Source organism: Euprymna scolopes, chromosome 20 (assembly GCF_053919585.1).
Source record: "Euprymna scolopes isolate OS-2025 chromosome 20, ASM5391958v1, whole genome shotgun sequence".
In the NCBI taxonomy this organism is placed as follows: Eukaryota; Metazoa; Mollusca; class Cephalopoda; order Sepiida; family Sepiolidae; genus Euprymna; species Euprymna scolopes.
In genome coordinates this window covers 65,642,622-65,661,582 of record NC_136501.1, presented here as the reverse complement: position 1 = coordinate 65,661,582, position 18,961 = coordinate 65,642,622, and the positions used below count along the sequence as shown (strand labels likewise).

The window sequence follows — 18,961 nt, the reverse complement described above, 5'->3', positions numbered from 1 at the left end:
AAAATAAAATATAATTAACTAGAGGAGGTACCCGGTGTTGCCCGGTTGTTTGGAGGTGTGTGTAAGGGAGAGGGGTAAAGTAAAGAATAAGCAAAGTAATAACCCTGTTTAAATATAAAAATAAAGAAAAAAAAAACTTCTTTAAAAAATCAGAAAAACCAAAAAAAAAAAAAAAAAAAACAGTAGAAAAACAAAAAGCATACTTCGGGGAAAAGAATGATGGATGTATTCGGAAAAAAAAAAAAAAAAAAAAAAAACCACAGTGAAAAAAAAAATGGCATAAATAACGCTTCGATTCGGTTAACTACATAGTACATTTCACCCAGTAGAATTAAAATTCCATTCCAGTTTTTTTAACCAACTACGAAGTAAGGAAAACCCAAACCGGTGTTCCTGGTAACTGTCTCTTGTGGACAATCCAGCAATGGTCTTTAGTGGTGGTGGGGGAAGGATGAATTTATTAGAGAAAAGATTTTACCACTTCCATTGATCTTAACCGATTTTGGCAGTGAAGTCTCAGCAGATAGAATATAGGAATCTATGATTATCGAGGAAGTGGCTAGGTAATAGGCCTATAACACACCTCAGATATTGTGCTGCAGTTTGTGCATATTAAATTTGCATGAAATGTCTTGATTTTTAATCCTGTTAAGCTCAAAATCAGAGGAGGGGGGAAATGAGTTCATTTTATATATATATATATATATATACATATATATATATATATATATATAGGGAGGGATAATTATTTGTCACTGTAAATGAAATAAATGTAAACTGCAATGGAAATATAAAACTCCAATTTCCGTTCAGGAAAAAACATGACAAATAAGCAATAAACTAATTTGTTTTCTAGTGATAAGGTTGGTAATAATTATAATGTGTTGCAAATCTTTTTTTTTTTTTTTTTTTTTTGAGATTACAAAGTTTGTAATTGGGGTATTTGATATGTAATTATTCTATTCAGAGAAGTTACGTTTGTGTTAATCTATTTAGCGTTCTTTTTTTAATGATGTTTCGGTCAATCCAGAATGTCCGAATATGTAGAGATCAACCAATGAGATTGTGAGGAATGGTAGGAGGGAGAAATCATTAGTGGTAAAGCATTAAGAGTATGGTGATGTGTAAGAAATTACGAGTCAGTTAATGACGACTTAAATCTAGGAAAGTAGGAAAAAGTATAAATGCATGCAGTGTAGAATGGGGGCATAAGAGGACTTATGGAAGAGGTGGAGAAATTTGAGCTACTTCCTCTGTAGGTTATGACGATGATGAACATGGTGCTCCTAGGAATAAATGTAATGTTTTAATATTACAAAATAATGTGTATGAAATGGTGTTCTACAGTTAAATATGGTAATGGCAAATGGCGTATACATAATAATTTTTTATGTGCAATCTGTTGTTGTAAACCTACAGTATTTTGGTCCAAAGAGGAAAAATTGCACCTCCTATTATATCCAAGATGAAAGAGTCCACTGTGGAATTTCCACAGGTCCCACTAGTAAATAGATTATTTCCTTAATCTTGTTTCGTCGTATGATTTATTCATTACGTAGTCAATAGTTGTCAACCATTACCAACAAGTATGGCAGAAACACACATTTGGGATCGAATCAAGAGACATCACAAGATGCAACGTTTTAATTTTCTAATACATTGGTGGTATCAACCCTATATCGATATATAATAGACTCTTCCGATGCATATATAATATTTTGACTAATCTATTTGGTGAGTCAAGTAGCAAAAACTACACTTGGGACATTTTGTAATACTATGGATCCCCCCCACCCACACAAAGTGTTAGGAAGGGGGAAAAAAAAGAAATGAAAGAAATAAAGTTGATCAACAAAACAAAAGTAGAGGATGTGGGGTTAGTACAAAGACGATGGGGAGAAGTTGTTTACCAAAGGTGTTCGGAAATAGAAAGGTTAATCAAGACGTGACAGTAAATGAGACAAAGGACTGGATATAGAGGTCAATATACTTAGTTTACAGGCAGTTTTAGGAGCAAGTTTTGCAACAGTTTATGACGGACATTTTTTAGTTTCTGACAGTTGACAGCAGGTTGTGACTTGGGCAGATTGGAAGAGTTTTAGGAGGGCAAGATTAATTGATGTCAACTGACAAAGAGACCTTAACAGACGACTGGACTTTAGCATTTAGTCATTTTCCAGGATGGCATCACACATGCACCAGAACAGCTAATGATATTTTTGGAATATGTCCGAGCTTGTGTTTTCTTTGTTTTGGTAAGTTTTATTTTTTTTTTATACTTGTGAGCCACAACGCACCCCCTTGGCAGCTGTCAATGGGAGAGATAACAACACAGCCAGAAGAGAAAATGAAAGAGAAACCCATGGAAACAGCGTTGGTGTTATCAAGTGTTGTGGAGCAGGGGAACACATGGTTCGATCACAATTATTGTAGCATAACCATACTCTTTATAACATATGCTGATTTATAAGCTTTTCAACGGAATGTGCTCCAATGAACTTGTTCCACATGTACCCCTCAATGTAAATAATCTGATCAACTTAATTCCCTCCCTGCTCACCCGACTATCCCAACATGCGGAAATTTTACTGTTATGTAAACAAGCATAGTATCACACATTTCCCCAATTAAGATGTCCCTTATAAATCTAGACACAAATCACAGTAGCCTCTCATGTCTCAGTAGCAATGTGTCTTGTTTGGAGTGAATATTAAAAAAAAAAAAAAAAAAAAAAAACAGTCATTCAGCACAGTGGTTGGATGCCGGAGAAACTCCACAATACTTCCTGAAGCCGAAATTGCACCAAGATAAAAAAAAAAAAAAAGGTTATGGTGACTGTTTGGTGATCTGTAGCCAGTCTCATTCATCACAGCTTCTTAAATCCAGGCGAAACGATTACAGTAGAGAAGTATTGCCGACAAACTGACAAAATGAACCAGAAGCTCCAATGTATGTGTTTGAGATTGGTCAATGTGAAGGGACCCATTCTCCTCCAAGACAATGCTCACCAGCATGTTGCTCAACTGACCCTGCAGAAGCTGAATGAATTGGGCTACAAGACTGCTTCATCCGCCATAGTCATCGGACCTCTTGCCCACTGATTATCACCTTTTTAAGCATCTCGACAACTTCCTGCACGAAAATGCTTCAAAAGCCGAGATGATGCCTTCAATGACTTTCAGAACTCCGGATTTCTATGCTAATGAGATAAATTTATCTTTGGCAAAAATGTTTCGATTCTAATGTTCCTTATTTCAATTAATAAAGTTTATTATGAAAGAAGTTATGATCTTTTGAAGTTGAACTTTAAAAAACGACATTATTTTTGCACCAACCTAATAACTAGATAAAATTAGTCCCTACTAAAGTCTATTCTATCCAAACAAAACCTTAACAACTTAGACATCTTGACATCTGCTTAAAAAGATTTATTCATATTACTTAAACATAGGAGACAATCGATAGCCATTTCATGAAATGCGGTGAAGAGAAGCATGAATAATGAAGGAAATAAACAGATTACATATAAACATTAGTATTACTGAAAACATAACATGACTATATTCTTTTCTTTTTTTTTTTTTTTCAAGATATGTATTTTTTTATGGATGTAACAAGTTAATAGAAAGTAAATAGTGAAATGGTTTGCTGAAAACAAATAACAAAAATGAGAATATACCAAACGAATGGTTTATATCGATAAAGATGGACGATTTGAGGGAGGGGTAAAGGATATAAACCTTTATTTAATCTCAATCAAAAGTAAAAATACAGCAATCATTCTATTTAAAACAATTTTATTTTAGAAGAGTTTGTAGAAAGCAAATGGAGTATTTATAGTTCTGTTCATTCAGAAATTCAAATACATTATTTAGATTTAAAAATAATTTTTTTCAATAGACATTGCTCCAGACAAGGCATGAAGCCACTTGATGATTATAGCAAAGAGAGAATATGCTTATTGACTTTACTGTTAAAAAGCTTTAAGTAAGAGGAAAACAGTCAGACGGGGAGAGTTTCACAATCTTGCAGTTCTTGTAAAGAAGTTGTACTACAATGAGACATCAAAACGGTGAATTAATGGAGACCACTAGACCAATCAGTCAAATGAACATGAACAAAGGAAGCAGGAAATAGATTAAATAATTATGAAGAACACATGCCATAATAATATTTATAGAACAGACTAAGTCTAGCAACATCACGTCCGTGAGAGAGAAAGTGCAGAGAAGAAGTGGGGCCCCAATCAAATTAGAGATATGTTTCTACATTTTATAAAGAACTCTCAAATAGGACAGATTCATATGCCCAGATATGACAACAGTACTCCATACATTTTTTTTTTTTTAATGGTCTGATAGTAGATTTTTAGAGAAGAGTTTCAGGTGTGAGAAAGTGTTTAAAGTGATAGAGCACCGATTTTATGAAATGCAAGAAGAGCAATGGATCTAAAGAAAGATCAAGAATAATTTAATAAGACAGACATAGCCGTTTTCAAGTCAATTTCTCAAGAGCAGAGCAATCCATGAAAATTTCAGGAAGAAAGGGGACACACCTACAATTGAAAGAGCTGAGTCTTAACAAGATTAAACGAAACAAGCCATTTTGTAACTGTGGCGAAAATTGTGGGAACGCAGGCTTACCTCTTAAACGGCCTCGGTGTGCGCTTTGTAAACCAAACCCTTTACTTTGCCAGGCTGGTCGCCCCTATGTGTCAAAGAGGGATGTGAAATCTGTTGTGAGGAGCTGCGAAACCTGTCGGTCGATCGACCCAGCACTCGTCCGGTGGAAGAAGGGAAAACTGAATGTGAGAGGAAATTGGAACAGGCTTGCAATGGACGTAACTCACCACAATGGCAGGCATTTTTTTTACGGTCATCGATTGCGGACCATCTAGATTTGCATTGTGGCGGCCCCTTCGCCGGCAGCACTCGGCCGCTGTTGTCCGTGAGCTGGAAAGTGTCTTCCTCAAGCGTGGTCCCCCTTCTGAGATACTGACCGACAATGGCACCGCCTTTGTCAGCAAACAGTTCAAACAGTTCGCAGACAGCTTGGGTATAACTCTGCGATTTTGGTGCGTCCATATTCCTAGCAGGAATGGAATTATTGAGAGAAACCACAGGACTGTCAAGACCATCGCAGCTAGGAAGGGGTGTACGGTGCCTAAGGCGGTTTTTTGATATAACGTCACTCCTAAGGATGACATTTCACCCTCTACCGCGTCAGCCTAAGCACTGCACAGGGTGAGAGGCATGGAGACCAGCCCATTGTCCGAGCCGGAGTCGATGAGAGAGAGAGTATCAAAGAGGGGGATATCGTCTAGGTTAAGAACTCCTGCAGCAAGTGCACCACACGCTACAGAACGGCGTGTTACTGAGGTGATCAGCCTGCAATCTGTGCAGGTTAACGGGGTGCCCCGTCACACCAGGGATCTTCAATCAAGATCACAAGCGCAGGCGCAACTCGGCAATCAGAGCAAGACTGGATCCGAGACCAGTGAACCATCATTCTGGTTTTTGCCAACTACTTCGGACAGTGACCCAGAGATTAGCAGCCTTAGGTTCACCGACCCTGAAACCGAGAACGAAAGCACAGGCGAGGACGAAGCCCCTCAGTCCCCCTCTCCAATGAAGCACCTGAAGAAAAAAGCCACCGCATCCCTGCCCTCTCTATGATAATGATATCACGGGGGAGTGTGGCGAACATTGTGGGGAACCCAGGCTTACCTCTTAAACGGCCTCGGTGTGCGCTTTGCCGATGCAGCGTTGTGATGCTGAAAAGGGTCCAAGATGGTGCCTGTGGCCTTATATAACAATGCGGTCTCGCAGAATCTTGTGTGCTCTCGTGCACATATGCAAATATGGGGGACTGTCTTTTATAAAAACAGGCCACTGAAGCAGATGGAACAGACGTGAAAACGAGTCTTCGGAAAGTACCAACAGACAACTCTGCTGCTGAGGTTTTGTGTACTCTTCTTTTTTTTTTTTCTTTGCAACAACAGTAACCCAACCCACAACTAAACCGAGGTCAAATTCTTGATTAGCTGCATATTTCAACTGATCTGAGGAAGATGGGAGAGAAGCAACACCAGAATAGAGTGGTTCCATCAGAATAGATGTTCATTTTCTGAACAATATTCTCTGGGATATCATTGATATAAAGAAGAAAAAAAAAATTGTTGGGCCTCAAATTTGTAGGGATAGAAAATAGAACTGACCTGCTAAAAATGGATCTCCAAGTCATTCACCTAGTAAAATGGATCTCCAAGTCATTCACCTAGTAATGTCTAGAAAAGATTTCATTGAAAATCAATTACAGTTCACCAATATATGGCTGATTGTAAACAGAGAACAACAACCAACACAGAACGGAGGATCTTCTACTTTAAGCAAATACGAGCGCCACCAGCATGAAGTCTGGCTTGATTTGTCTTCTTACCTTTTTCATTAGTCCATTCTTAGTTCAGAATTGTTTTGTAGCTTTATCACATTTTTTGTTTCCAAAAATGCCACTATGACTTGGTATCCAACAGAAGATGATTGCTTTCTTGCTCCAGATATTAAAATATCCTTCTGGTGGAGGTAAGAGTATAAATGTATCATCAACATATCGTAGTCATGTTATTAATTTTAATGGAGTTGATCCTATTGTCAATTCGTCAAAGTGCTTCAAGTGCATGTTGGGCAGTACTGGGGACAATGGAGATCCTGTTGCTAGGCCTTCTTCCGGTCTGTATTTCAGATCCACTCATGATGTAGTTTTTCCACAGAGGAATAGCATCGGAATAGCATCACCATTATGTTGTCAATTGGGATGCAGGTGCGTTCCTAGTGTAATATCTGAAGCTTGTTTTTCCCATACCACCTTAGAGTTTCATCAGTGGGAACTTTCGTGAACAGACTCACTACATCTAGGTTCACCAACTGGTTGGAATGAATGAGAGCATCATTGATTATTTCAACAGAGTGAGCTGAATTCTGGACATATGGTGAGGATTTGCCTATCATTGAGGTTATCTTCACTAGGAATCGGCTCAAAGGATAGCATGCTGAGCCTTGGGCGCTAACAATGGGTCTAAATGGAATACTGTCTTTATGAATGTCAGGAAGACAGTATAGATGTGAATTCTATCCACATATCTATTCAGTTCACTATGAAAATAGAACAAACTATTCTCCCTAGATGTGTTAATAACCCGTACTGGTCAGAGTTTTATGTTATCCGTATGTTGAAAACAAACCATTACAGGACAAGACCTGAACTTTAATTCCCACCACCCATGTACTGTAAAGAAAGGAATCAACCAATGCTTACATGTTTCGTGCATTTTAGGTTAAATAGTCTGATCTGGTAATACCAGTGTATATATTTGAAAATCTGCATAACTGATGGTCAGTTGAATTAATCAGAATACTAAAAAGGTTGACACAAATTGAAAACAATGTTGTTTTTACTTTTTATGAAATTAACAGTCTTGTTTTGACAACAGCAGTGAATAAGAGAAGGTTCAACCTTGACTTCCCCTTGCCTGGGTGGCTTATGATTTGTGGAGTGACACTCGAGGTAGGTTTGTACAAAAATGATCTAGGTCATGAAACAATAGAAATGTGTTTTCAATGGAATATGATGTAAGTTGTGGACAAACCATCAAGAGAGAAATAATGAATGACAGAAAAAAAAAACAAAAAAAAAACACATGGGAGGCAGATTCCAATGAATAAGTAACAAATGACAGTTTCTGAGTAAGGTAAACAGATAACGCAAAGTTACCTTATCGCATAATATAAGATGTGACAATTATAAATTTTTTTTTTTTTTTAAGAGAATATTTTGTTTAAGTTTTCAGTCGAGTTTGGAGACTGCTGTTGTCTGCAACTTTAGAAGAATTACTTTTCTCCACCCAGGTGGAAAAAAATCATTTTTCAAAAATCTTAACTGTGACTAAATGACTTGGAACCTAAATTCATTCCAGAAACGAACCTCCTAATCAGCAAAAGATTTTTTTGTGATTGTAATCTTGTAAGTATACTTCTGATGAAGAGACACCTTGGAGTCAAAATACTAACAACCTGACATTTTTCTACAACTCAGACAATATCACCCAATTCATTGACAAATTGGATTGCCAGAAAACTTGATATGCATATTATCAAAATATTGCCACCTAGTGTGACTGACTACCTTCTCCAAACATGCATTTATTCAAGGGGAAAAAATTAAAACAGAAAAGTAATAAGTCCTTTTGCTGCATTGCCAACAGGCTAACTGTCGGCCAACTGCTGTCTTCCGTAAACAATTCAAGTTGAAGTTTCTGCCATCCATCTTGTTGTAATGACATTTTCAATTGTTCAAGCATACATCTTGTCATTCAGAGGAGGAATTAATTCACAACATAACCCTGCCTACCTCTCTGCCTGGGCAATGCAAGTAGGTAGAAAGTTGAGGAGGTGGATGACAACGAGGAATTGGCCACAAGTGGTCAACATTTTTGATGGTGGTATCAGAATTAACTGACCATTTTTTTTTTTTTTAAATAAACAAGTATAAACAGAACAACTCACAGAAATCTATCTATATTCTTTTTTTCATTTTAATATAATTTCATAGAAATGCATCTGTTATGTTAAAAAAAACCTATTTTCTTCACGTCACAAGTGCCACGCTCATACATTAATTCCATAGCTAATATAACATACTGACCCAATGGGTCACAAGTAGTCTAGTCTAATTATATATATATATATATATATATATATATATATATATATATATATATATATAGGGTTTGTATTACTGTACACATAGATTCGAAAAAGTTGTCAAAAAACAAATATATAACAAATAAATGTTATCAAAAACAAGATAAGTTACTTTTCTACCAAACTGGATATATTTTTCGTGTTTTTATTCAATGTAACATGTTTATTCAGCTCGAAAAACATACAGTGTTTACCGATGTATTCGAAAATTCAAGATGGCGTCTGATTCTCTCTTTAACACGGTAAGTTTCGGAAAAGGTGTTATAAATAAAACCCCAGATAAAATACTGTTAAAAACTCGCTCAATATATATTACCGTGACATAGGTTGACATATATTCGGCGGGTTTTTAATAGTATTTTGTATAGTTTTTTATTTATAACACCTTTTCCCAAACTTACCGTGTTAAAGAGAGAGTCAGACGCCATCTTGAATTTTCCAATACATCGGTAAACACTATGTTTTTCGAGCTGAATAAACATGTTACATTGAATAAAAACACGAAAAATATATCCAGTTTGGTAGAAAAGTAACTTATCTTGCTTTTGATAACATTTATTTGTTATATATTTGTTTTTTGACAACTTTTTTGAATCTATGTGTACAGTAATACAAACCCATATATATATATATATATATATATATATATATATATATATATATATATATATATTATACACACCCACACACACTAGCTGGGAGATCAGATGTTGCCCGGTATTAAATGATGATTATCAAATGTTTTACACTCCCATATTTTTGTCATCGAAATCGGTGAAATCACCAATTTTTCAATCAAATTGATTGATTGTCTGCTCTAGTTTGGGACCCATTGCAGTGCACCAGGAGGAAGTTTTACATCTCTCTTCAGTGACTTAGTCTGCAATAAATTGTTGTCTATATTGCACTGTACAGAACCTACTGTTAATTTTATAAAATTATTTTTTATATAGAATGGCTTAAATTAAAGTTTAAAATGCAAAAGTCAAGTATTATGCTTCAATTCTGCCTTAAACAGAAACATGTCACATCAGAACCTACTGTTTATTTTATATGTCGGGCCTTTCGACTTGTGTGGTAATAAAACTTCTCAAATGCACTTGTGATGTTAGGCTGTGAAAGGTGTTAACTTTGGTGAAAATCGCCTGTTTCTCCTTCCATCGGATGATTTTGATTATTGATACTTATAGAAGACATTCCAATACAAAACCTATCTAAGAACACTGCCAAGCACATAAAGTACATTCATGTGAAATTTCATAAAAATTGGCCCAGCTGTTTATTAGTCCATGGAGAACAAACTTTCACACACAAAGTTCCTTTTATATAATAGCAGAGATATTTATATTTATATATAGGCAGCAAATCCAATATATCTAATGAAATATGACAGAATTTTTTTCTTTTTTGATTTTTCTGATGATTTTTTTTTAACATGGCGAGCAATACTCTTAGTCTCAGTAAATTGTATATTGTGTTGATGATTTGATCATTCCTCGAGCGCTTTTGATCTCTTGATTTTCATCAGGAGTGATTTTTTTTTTTCTGTTTTGTCTTATATTCTTTACTATGCTATCAGGTATACTATTCTTAATGATGATTTAGAGACTGAAAGCGCTTGAGAAATGGCCAAAACAACAACATTTGGAGCCACAATATACAATTTACTTACTGCGACCAAGAGAATTGCTTGCCATATCAAAAAAATTAGCAGAAAAAAAAAAAAAAAAAAAAAAAAAAAAAAAAAAAAAAAAAAAAAAAAAGAGAAAACTTATGTATTCAACAATTAAACTTGTCCCATTTGACTTTATGGAAAATTTTGCATCAATCACTTGCTTTTCGCACTTGTGGAGGAGTTGAAGCGAAATGATCATCGTTCAAATCATACATTTAGTGAATGGGCCAGAGGAAACATTGCCATTGATCCACAATTTCTATTCAAAACTTTCTTTAGTGACAAAGCAAACTTTTGGTTAAATGATTATGTCAGTAAACAGAATTGCCAAAATTGGAGTGATGATAATCGACAAGCTATGATCAGAACACCATTATATCCCAAAATATTGTTTGGTGAACTTGATGGGCTGGTGGAATCATCCATATGTCTTCAAATGTGATGATGGGCAGAACGAAACACTCAATGGTGAGCAATACAGAAAAATGCCACTAGAACATTTATTAGTTAAGAAATCTTTGTGCCTCAGTTGAAAGGCATTAATGTTGCAGTGGTTTCAGCAGGACGGAGCCACATGCCACACAATCAAGTCACGAGAGAAACATTTGATGAACAAATAATTTCACAAAATGGATCCGTCAACTAACCATCTTGTTCATGTGATTTAATTCCATTAGATTATGGGGGGGGGGCAAAGTTTTCTGGCTATGCTTATAAATCAGACAATATACTACTAGGAAAGTTAACATTCAACATTTTATTGCCAAAATTTCATGCGTACAGTTGTGAAAATTGGACCTTTAGATTACACCATATACATGCGAGTTTGAAATTATTTTAAAATTATAAAATGGCAAAAATTAATATTTGGAATAAACCACATATTTGTATAATGAAAATATTTTACTTTTTATGGATTAAGAAATAAAGAAGTTTACAAAAACATTCAGACAACATCAAAAGAAAAAAGAGGAAATGATTTTTAGGAAAAAAAAAATTGTCTGAAAATGTTGGCAGATCGACTGTAGACAGCTTCCATTTTTCTGTCATGTTCTTAAAAGGAAATGAGGGTGTGGGGGATAAATGAATGTCCTACCTGACAATATCTGAATAGGCCGTATTCTCCTTTCTGCCAGAAGTATGTAAAATGACCATAGCCAGAGAGAAAAAGGTATGAAGACACCAACACTCGCACATGCATGTAGATGGGTAACACCTAGAAAGTAAAGAAAATAAGTTTTACAATTATACAAAAAAAAAAAAAAAAAATGATAATGTTTATGTAAAAAATAATTTCATAAACTAATCAACAGATCATTATGAATTCTGGGATGTATATTTTAGGCAATACAATGAGTAACATGAGAATATGGATTTTTGTTGTAAATTTTAACATTTAGCAAGTTCATATGCAAGATAGACATGATTTTTCCATCCAGAATAAAACATAGGAATGCAAACCAAAACGCCACGTACAAATTCAATATGGTCACCCTCCCTGTCAATACCTAATGTAGACTTTGCAGATATTATAATTCAATTTTATTGACCATCATAAATTCCTATTATAGTTCTGAGGAGAATCACTTTCCCAAGCAAATTATATTTACAGGTGGTAGCATGAGAGTTACTTGCTCATCATTTTCTACTCTTACTCTCCCTTCTGAGACCGGGAACTTTTATACATTTGTCACATTTTTTCCCAACCACACCGTCTGTGTTAACTTTCTTAATCCATACATTATACAGTAGTTCTTTTGTCTAGCCAACGTAAATAACAAATTCCACTGTTCACAAGTTCAAGTCAATTTCACATACGTATATCAGATTAAGAAAATTTCAAATGATTAAAAACACCTATCGTGACCAAAACAACATGGTGCCATTCAACACAACAAATAATTGGATAATTTGAATCTAACCAGATTGACTTTTTTTTCAAGATAAACCCAAACTTCACTAAGGATTTGTTTACAATTACAGTTATAAAAGAACATTCTAATTCAAATTCAGTAGAAATAATCCTTTTTGGCACCGGATAAGGAGGGAGGTGCTTCTACAGAACTTGAACCAAACTAGATTTACTTTTTTCAAATTGACCCTAACAGAAAAAGAATTTTGCATGTCATTTTCAAATACGTTTAACGAAAAAAAAATTTTATTATCTCTTTTCCTACTTATAACTCAATTTTTGTTAAAGATAAAACAATTTAAATACCTTTCTCTCACTCGTGGAAAAATGCAGATACAGTTATTCACACAACATATTTTATTTGCACACAGCAATTTGAATCTATTCTTTACTTTCACCTAACAATTTAATAAAATGATATAGCACATTTCATAATTTTAGTATTATATGTACCCAAGAAACAATTTTTAAAATCAGATACAAAAAATTTCATGGGGAAAAAAGAATTGCTCTACATTTAAATTAAGATTTAAAAGGATCAGTGTGTGCAGGATTGTCAGTAATTTGTATTCTAGGCAGTAGGGTAAAGTAGGCACATAAGATTTTTGTAAATTTTAACATTTAGGGGGTCTGCGCAAAAAACGTTCCATACCCCTGATTAAAAAGAAAGCATTAAAATTTAAAACTGATGCTATATTTATAACAGATCCAATATTTCTACATTTAAAAATGCTATATTTATAACAGATCCAATATTTCTACATTTAAAAATGCTATGTTTATAACAGATCCAATATTTCTACATTTAAAAATCACCGCAAAATTGAAAACATAGGAAATAATTTTTAACACAAATTCTGTACTAAGAGACTATTTTTAAATAAATAAAAAAAGAAATCAAATATTTCAGTCGATACTCGACCATCTTCAATGGATTATAAACTTTTTTTCTTTTTCTCATTGTTGAGCTTTACTGATAAATGTCACTTATAGTCAGGGTCAAATGAATGTGGTTATGTTGGATTCTGATGGGGCAATGCCGGAAAATATTGGATGTATTCATGCACACATGAATTTACATGAGCCGGGCAATGCCAGATGGTCGAATCAGATTGCTGATTACAACAATAATGACACAAATCCATTAAAGACAGGAATCAATTTACATTTCTGATAGAGTTTTTGGAAAATTAATTTATTTATTGCAGACTATTATCCCCATCTTACTTAGTTGTTTCACAATGTTTCGGCCAACTATTTCTCTTGCCTTCGTCAGGTGGTAACCACGACGGGATAGGAACTCTGAGTCTCCTAACCGCATTCTCAGCAATTACTGTCATCCATAGTTGTTGTCGTCTCCTCATGTTTTGGCCAAGTAAGCCTCTGGCTGGCTTTGGGTAGGATTGAAACTGCTATCTTCAGACAATTCTCACCTGGAAACCGTAGAGATTCAACGTCTATGTCTACTGCGCCACGGGTTCCGAAGGGCGATCAAGGTTGGATTTTTTGGTCTAATGAATTCACGTTTATTATTCATTATTTGATCTTCCATTGTCGGATCCGTACCGAATGGTATATATATTATTTTGATTGGAATTAATTATTGAGATGAGTATTATTATTATTATCCACTGCGCCACAGGCGATCAAGGGTGGATTTTTTGGTCTCATAAATCCACGTTTTTGGATGTGCTAAATAATGACATATTGCGTGAAATGGATGAGATGACAACAAAGAAAGCAAGGGGAGATAACCAAGCAAGCAAACATGTCTGCCAGTCACACCGCCAAACATATCCACATACAGATGCTCTCTTTCTCGACACTGCCATCATCAACTGACTGCATGTAAATAAAGTCATTAGTTTTGATATAATGGGTTCGTTTGTTGTGATTTTCGCACGCATTTAAAAAGAGCTAGCATGCGTGCGTGATTGTAAGATCCGATATTTCAACTTTTACAAAACACCACAAAATTGAAAACAAATTATTTTAAGGCTGAATTTGGTGCTAAGAGATCTTTTTATTTTTCTTCGATAAATTATCTCCAATCTAATAGGATAGCAACACTTATGCACAGCGACCGCCACAAAGTGAAGGTATGAGTTTAATAACTTGAACTGATTGAGCAATTAATATAAATGAATTTTATAAAGAAGTGAACTGTCATTTATTATGTTATTATGTTGACCGACAAAAGGGAAAGGACATGAGCTAGGAATTTTCCATTGACCCCCAAAGTCTTGACCATTGTTGAGAACACTTGTACAGGGACTATAAAATTGGCAGTCAGATACTTGAAGTTTTCAACTTCTTCCACAATTTCATCATCAAGTGTTATAGCCAGTCGATCAGGTAGGGGTATTTTGCAGAGAGAATCTGTTTTGGAAGCATTTACTTTCATCCCCACCATTTTGGTCATGCATATCAATCTGGTTAGAACTGTTTTTCTTTGTCTTAAAAAACAACTTTGGTCTCGCCAAGACGTAAGACGATGAATGAAGTTGCGAGTCTATGATGCCATGGCTAGAACAATTCTCTATAGATATGAGATCTGCCATTGCGCAAAGAAGACCTTCCTCAACTTAAGGTTTTCGATCACTACTGCCTGCACTGTATCATACTGTATTGAAGCGGCATTCACTCTAGGTAGGTTGAAGCTGCTTCCTTCGAAGTATGAACTAAAATTCAGAAGTGGTTCCCAGTCGCATGTATGTGCGTCTGCCTCTCCGAACAGATACCCAACTCAACCATCTGCAGTAGATGTAACAATCTTGGCATGGAAGAAACTGTTCAAAAGGAGACTTTTGTAGTTGGCTACAGTCTGCGCTGGCCTGGTGAGAAGTTTGCCATAAACTGGTGGTGCCCAATGCACCCACTGGTTGGAGGAAGCGCCAAGGTGACCAACTCAAGGCGTGGCTCACAACAGTCAAAGCAAACATGGAACTCCTGTCCAGTTCTTGTGTTTTCGCTGTTCAATGCTGAAATCACAAATAGCTGGATCATGTCGTTAACTCTGCTGCCGATCGACAAGGATGGACAGCCTCGACACGCTATGTGGTTAACACCATTGGAACCAGCTCAACCCACCCCGAGTGAATGCCACTACAAGTACATTGTTTTAGTGACTTAATCTGTTAGTTGAGCAATAGTATTGTGCAGTTCCAGGAAGTCTACTCTCCCAGGCTTTGCCTTCTCACGCCTTGAGAGAGTGTAGTTAAATGCTGATTGCCTGAGGCACCTCTGCAATGGAATGCAGATAGTACTGCCCAAGCATTTTTTTCAAGCCAGTGCTCTTCCTCTAGTGTGCTGGCTTTTCAAATCCTATTTTCAACCTTGTGTCACATCTTCTTGATATAGAAGGAAGATATGTCTATTGATGAATATTAATTTTGTTCAATAAGGAATCGACTTACCTGACTGGCGCCAGTGAAATGGTAAATCAAAATAATCAGTTGCATCCACCCTTTCCATTCATCTGTTTGATCTCGATGCAACACACTTGTCTGCAATGAGAGAAAGTAAATAATTTTATTAATTTAAAATCAACAAAAACATCAGATTGTGATGAGGACTTAATTTATCTATAGTTTTATCTATCAATTTTTAATTAATTCGAGATTTTTTTTTTTAAATTTCAAGTTGTTGAGATTTGTTAAATTATTAAAGGATGGTTAAATTATCTTGCAAAATGCAATGGTATCGACAGATGTTAATAAAGATGCTGCATACCTGTTCTGTTGATTCCGTGAAAAAGAATCCCAAAATCATAACATAGGCAAATGGTAGGAAAAAATTTACATGAGTGTAATATTTATTTTCCCGCATGAAGAAATTGGTTCTGAAAAGAAAAAGAAAACAGTAAATATCAATATATAAATAAAATTGGAAAGAAAATCTGTATTTTATTTCTCTTGGTTTGTTTGCCCATCCATTCCACATTTTATCAGAAACTACTGAGCCAATCTGGTTGAAATTTTGCATGAATGTTTGTTATGATAAGCTGCAGCGAACCCAGTAATATATTTGTTTGATGCAGTAAGGGGTTAACAGAGATTAGTATTTAATGCAAAAATGAACACAAATTTAACTATATTCAACCATCAATTTGGCATAAAGCACTCATTCTAAATTAATGAGCTATAAGTTTTGCTTGCTTTTAAGAGGAAAAAAAGTCTAGAATTATAAAAAATTTTAGAACCTACCAATATAAAAGAAAGCTCAATATATTAAAGTGGGTAATAAAACAAGAAAATAATAAAAATTAAGTCAATTCACAACCAAGGCCAGGTCAATTATGATATTTATTAATTCCTTAAAAATTTATACAAGGAATAAAAAAAAATTCTTACTCCTTAGCCTATAGGTTACACTGTATGTTTCGATTTTTAGGAAGAAAAGCTAGTATTAAAAATGGGAAGGGAATGTCAGCACTTTAAGTTGAGTTATCTCCCCGTGGCATGTTAAAAAAAATTCAAAGATGGCTACCTTCATTACGCTCTAATAAAAACATTTTCTCCCGCTGTAAAAAAAAAAAAAAAAAAAAAAAAAAAAACAGAAAGAAAAAAAAAAACTACTCTTATCAAATTAAGTGAAATTTTTTTTTTGAGATCTTCACTCCAAAACGGATATGTACAATATAACCTTTTTTCGACATTTTCATTTTTTAATGTCTTGATTAAGCTATACAAATACCTAAATTTCATATCGGCTGCTAGATAATAATATATTAAAAATATCTATATGAAAATTAAAAAACTACATTTTGTTAAAAATTAAAAAACAAACACAAGACATTTGATTTAACATTATATTTCACTGGCAACCTTCTTGTTTTGTAAATTTAGGTTTCTAAGAAATTACAATGGGTTAATAAATCTAATTAAAATTTTACTCATAAATAATTTAGAAATAATATCCCTTTGCACTTTGCCTGACAATTTGATTGGCTTTATCATTTTTTTTGTAAATTTACTTTAAACTTGAAGCAAAAATATGAAAACTCAAAAGTTCAGAGTTAACTCCTCACCTTTGCCAAACATGCGGACTTATAAATCTGAAGAAAGTCTGAGGTTACATCAATCGAAATATTGTGCAAATAACATCCAAGATGAGAATATTTGTGCCATTAATCCAAATAATACAAACAATCATACCTTATCTTGGTAATTCAGAAATGAAAAGAAATTAGTTGCGAAATTTTGATAACATTTCCACTGCATACACACATCAGCAATAACATTAAACGGGTTTGTATTACTATACACACTCGCTCAATATATGTTACCGTGACATAGGCTGACATATATTTTGTAAGTTTTTAACAGCATTTTGTATACTTTTTTTATTTTTAACTCATTTTTCCAAACTTACCATGTTCAGAGAGTTCGGAGCAATTTTAAAAATTTTCCAATACATCGGTGAATACTGTATATTTTTCGAGCTGAATAAACATGTTACATTAAATAAAAACACAAAAAAATTATCCAATTAGGTAGAAAAGTAACTTATCTTGCCTTTGATAACATTTATTTGTTATACATTTGTTTTTTGACAACTTTTTGAATCTATGTGTATAGTAATACAAACCCCATTAAGCAAGTGAAAAGTGACAGTGTTTTTTGACAAAAATATACAGGCAGGCAGATACATAAAAGACAAGGCTATTAAAACAGACCTTATAATCTATAAATATAAAAGCAAAAATGTATGTATGTATGTATGTTCGCTTTTTGTGTATGTCTGAGAAAACTTTGATCAATGTGGAGCTTCTCCTTATATCAGACAATTGTTATTCAATTTGGACAATCCCCTTTTTATGGGGAGCTGGTTTTCCCCACAACATCTTGGGGGGGGGGGGGGTCCTGCCCCCGCAGTCAAAGTTGACCTCATTAAGTACGAGCACCTGCCAAGTTTTAATATTTAAATAAATTCATACGTTTCCATTTTGTGGTGGCCCAGTGGTTAATGTCGCACGGTTTTTTTTTTCACACTTTAATTTCCAACTTCAATTCGAGGGTTCGGGTCCGGGTTCGATCTTTCATACTTACCTACCAAAACTTTTTTATTATTTTAACCCCCCCCCCCCCCAACACAAACACCCGGGTGTTTTGATTTACCTAAAACTACAAACACCTCCAAACACCCGGGCAACACCGGGTACACCCCGCTAGTTTATAATATAAATCTCACCTGTCTGTTTAAATGTATGTATGTATGTTTGCCTAAAACTTTCGACAGAGGCGACGGATTTTCACAAGATCAGTATCATTTTGAAGCGCGATATCTCGGATGACAAATATTGAAAAATTGGTCAAAAACATTAACTGGGCACTTTTCTACAAGGGGGGGGGATAGAGTAATTCTTGCAAGTCATCATATTGGTTGGATTGACTTTGCCTAATTTTAATGTTCCAAACTTCCAGTCACATCATGGAGACATCAGCTAAGACGTCAGATTTTCTTTCACTTTCTTTTCCGCCTTTGCGTCACGGGTTCGAGCCTGCCTGCCTACTATTACTACTTTTTTTTTTTGTTTTGTTTTACTCAACACACACCCGGGCAATGCCGGGCACCCAGTCTAGTCTGGAATAAGCCTGAAAAAAACTGCATTTA

The 18,961-nt window shown here is 34.9% G+C and overlaps 1 protein-coding gene across 2 annotated transcripts in view; it reads right to left on the bottom strand.

The window, feature by feature from the left end:
* Positions 1-18,961, bottom strand: part of LOC145241457 (N-acetylneuraminate (7)9-O-acetyltransferase-like) — a 166,075-nt gene that overhangs the window by 76,557 nt on the left and 70,557 nt on the right. For both annotated transcript variants that reach the window (XM_080104436.1, XM_080104435.1), the window contains exons 12-14: positions 16,079-16,187; positions 15,763-15,852; positions 11,531-11,650 (exon numbers count right to left, since the gene is read on the bottom strand). In XM_080104436.1, the coding sequence (XP_079960562.1) occupies positions 11,531-11,650; positions 15,763-15,852; positions 16,079-16,187 (319 nt within the window). The remainder of the gene's footprint in view (positions 1-11,530; positions 11,651-15,762; positions 15,853-16,078; positions 16,188-18,961) is intronic.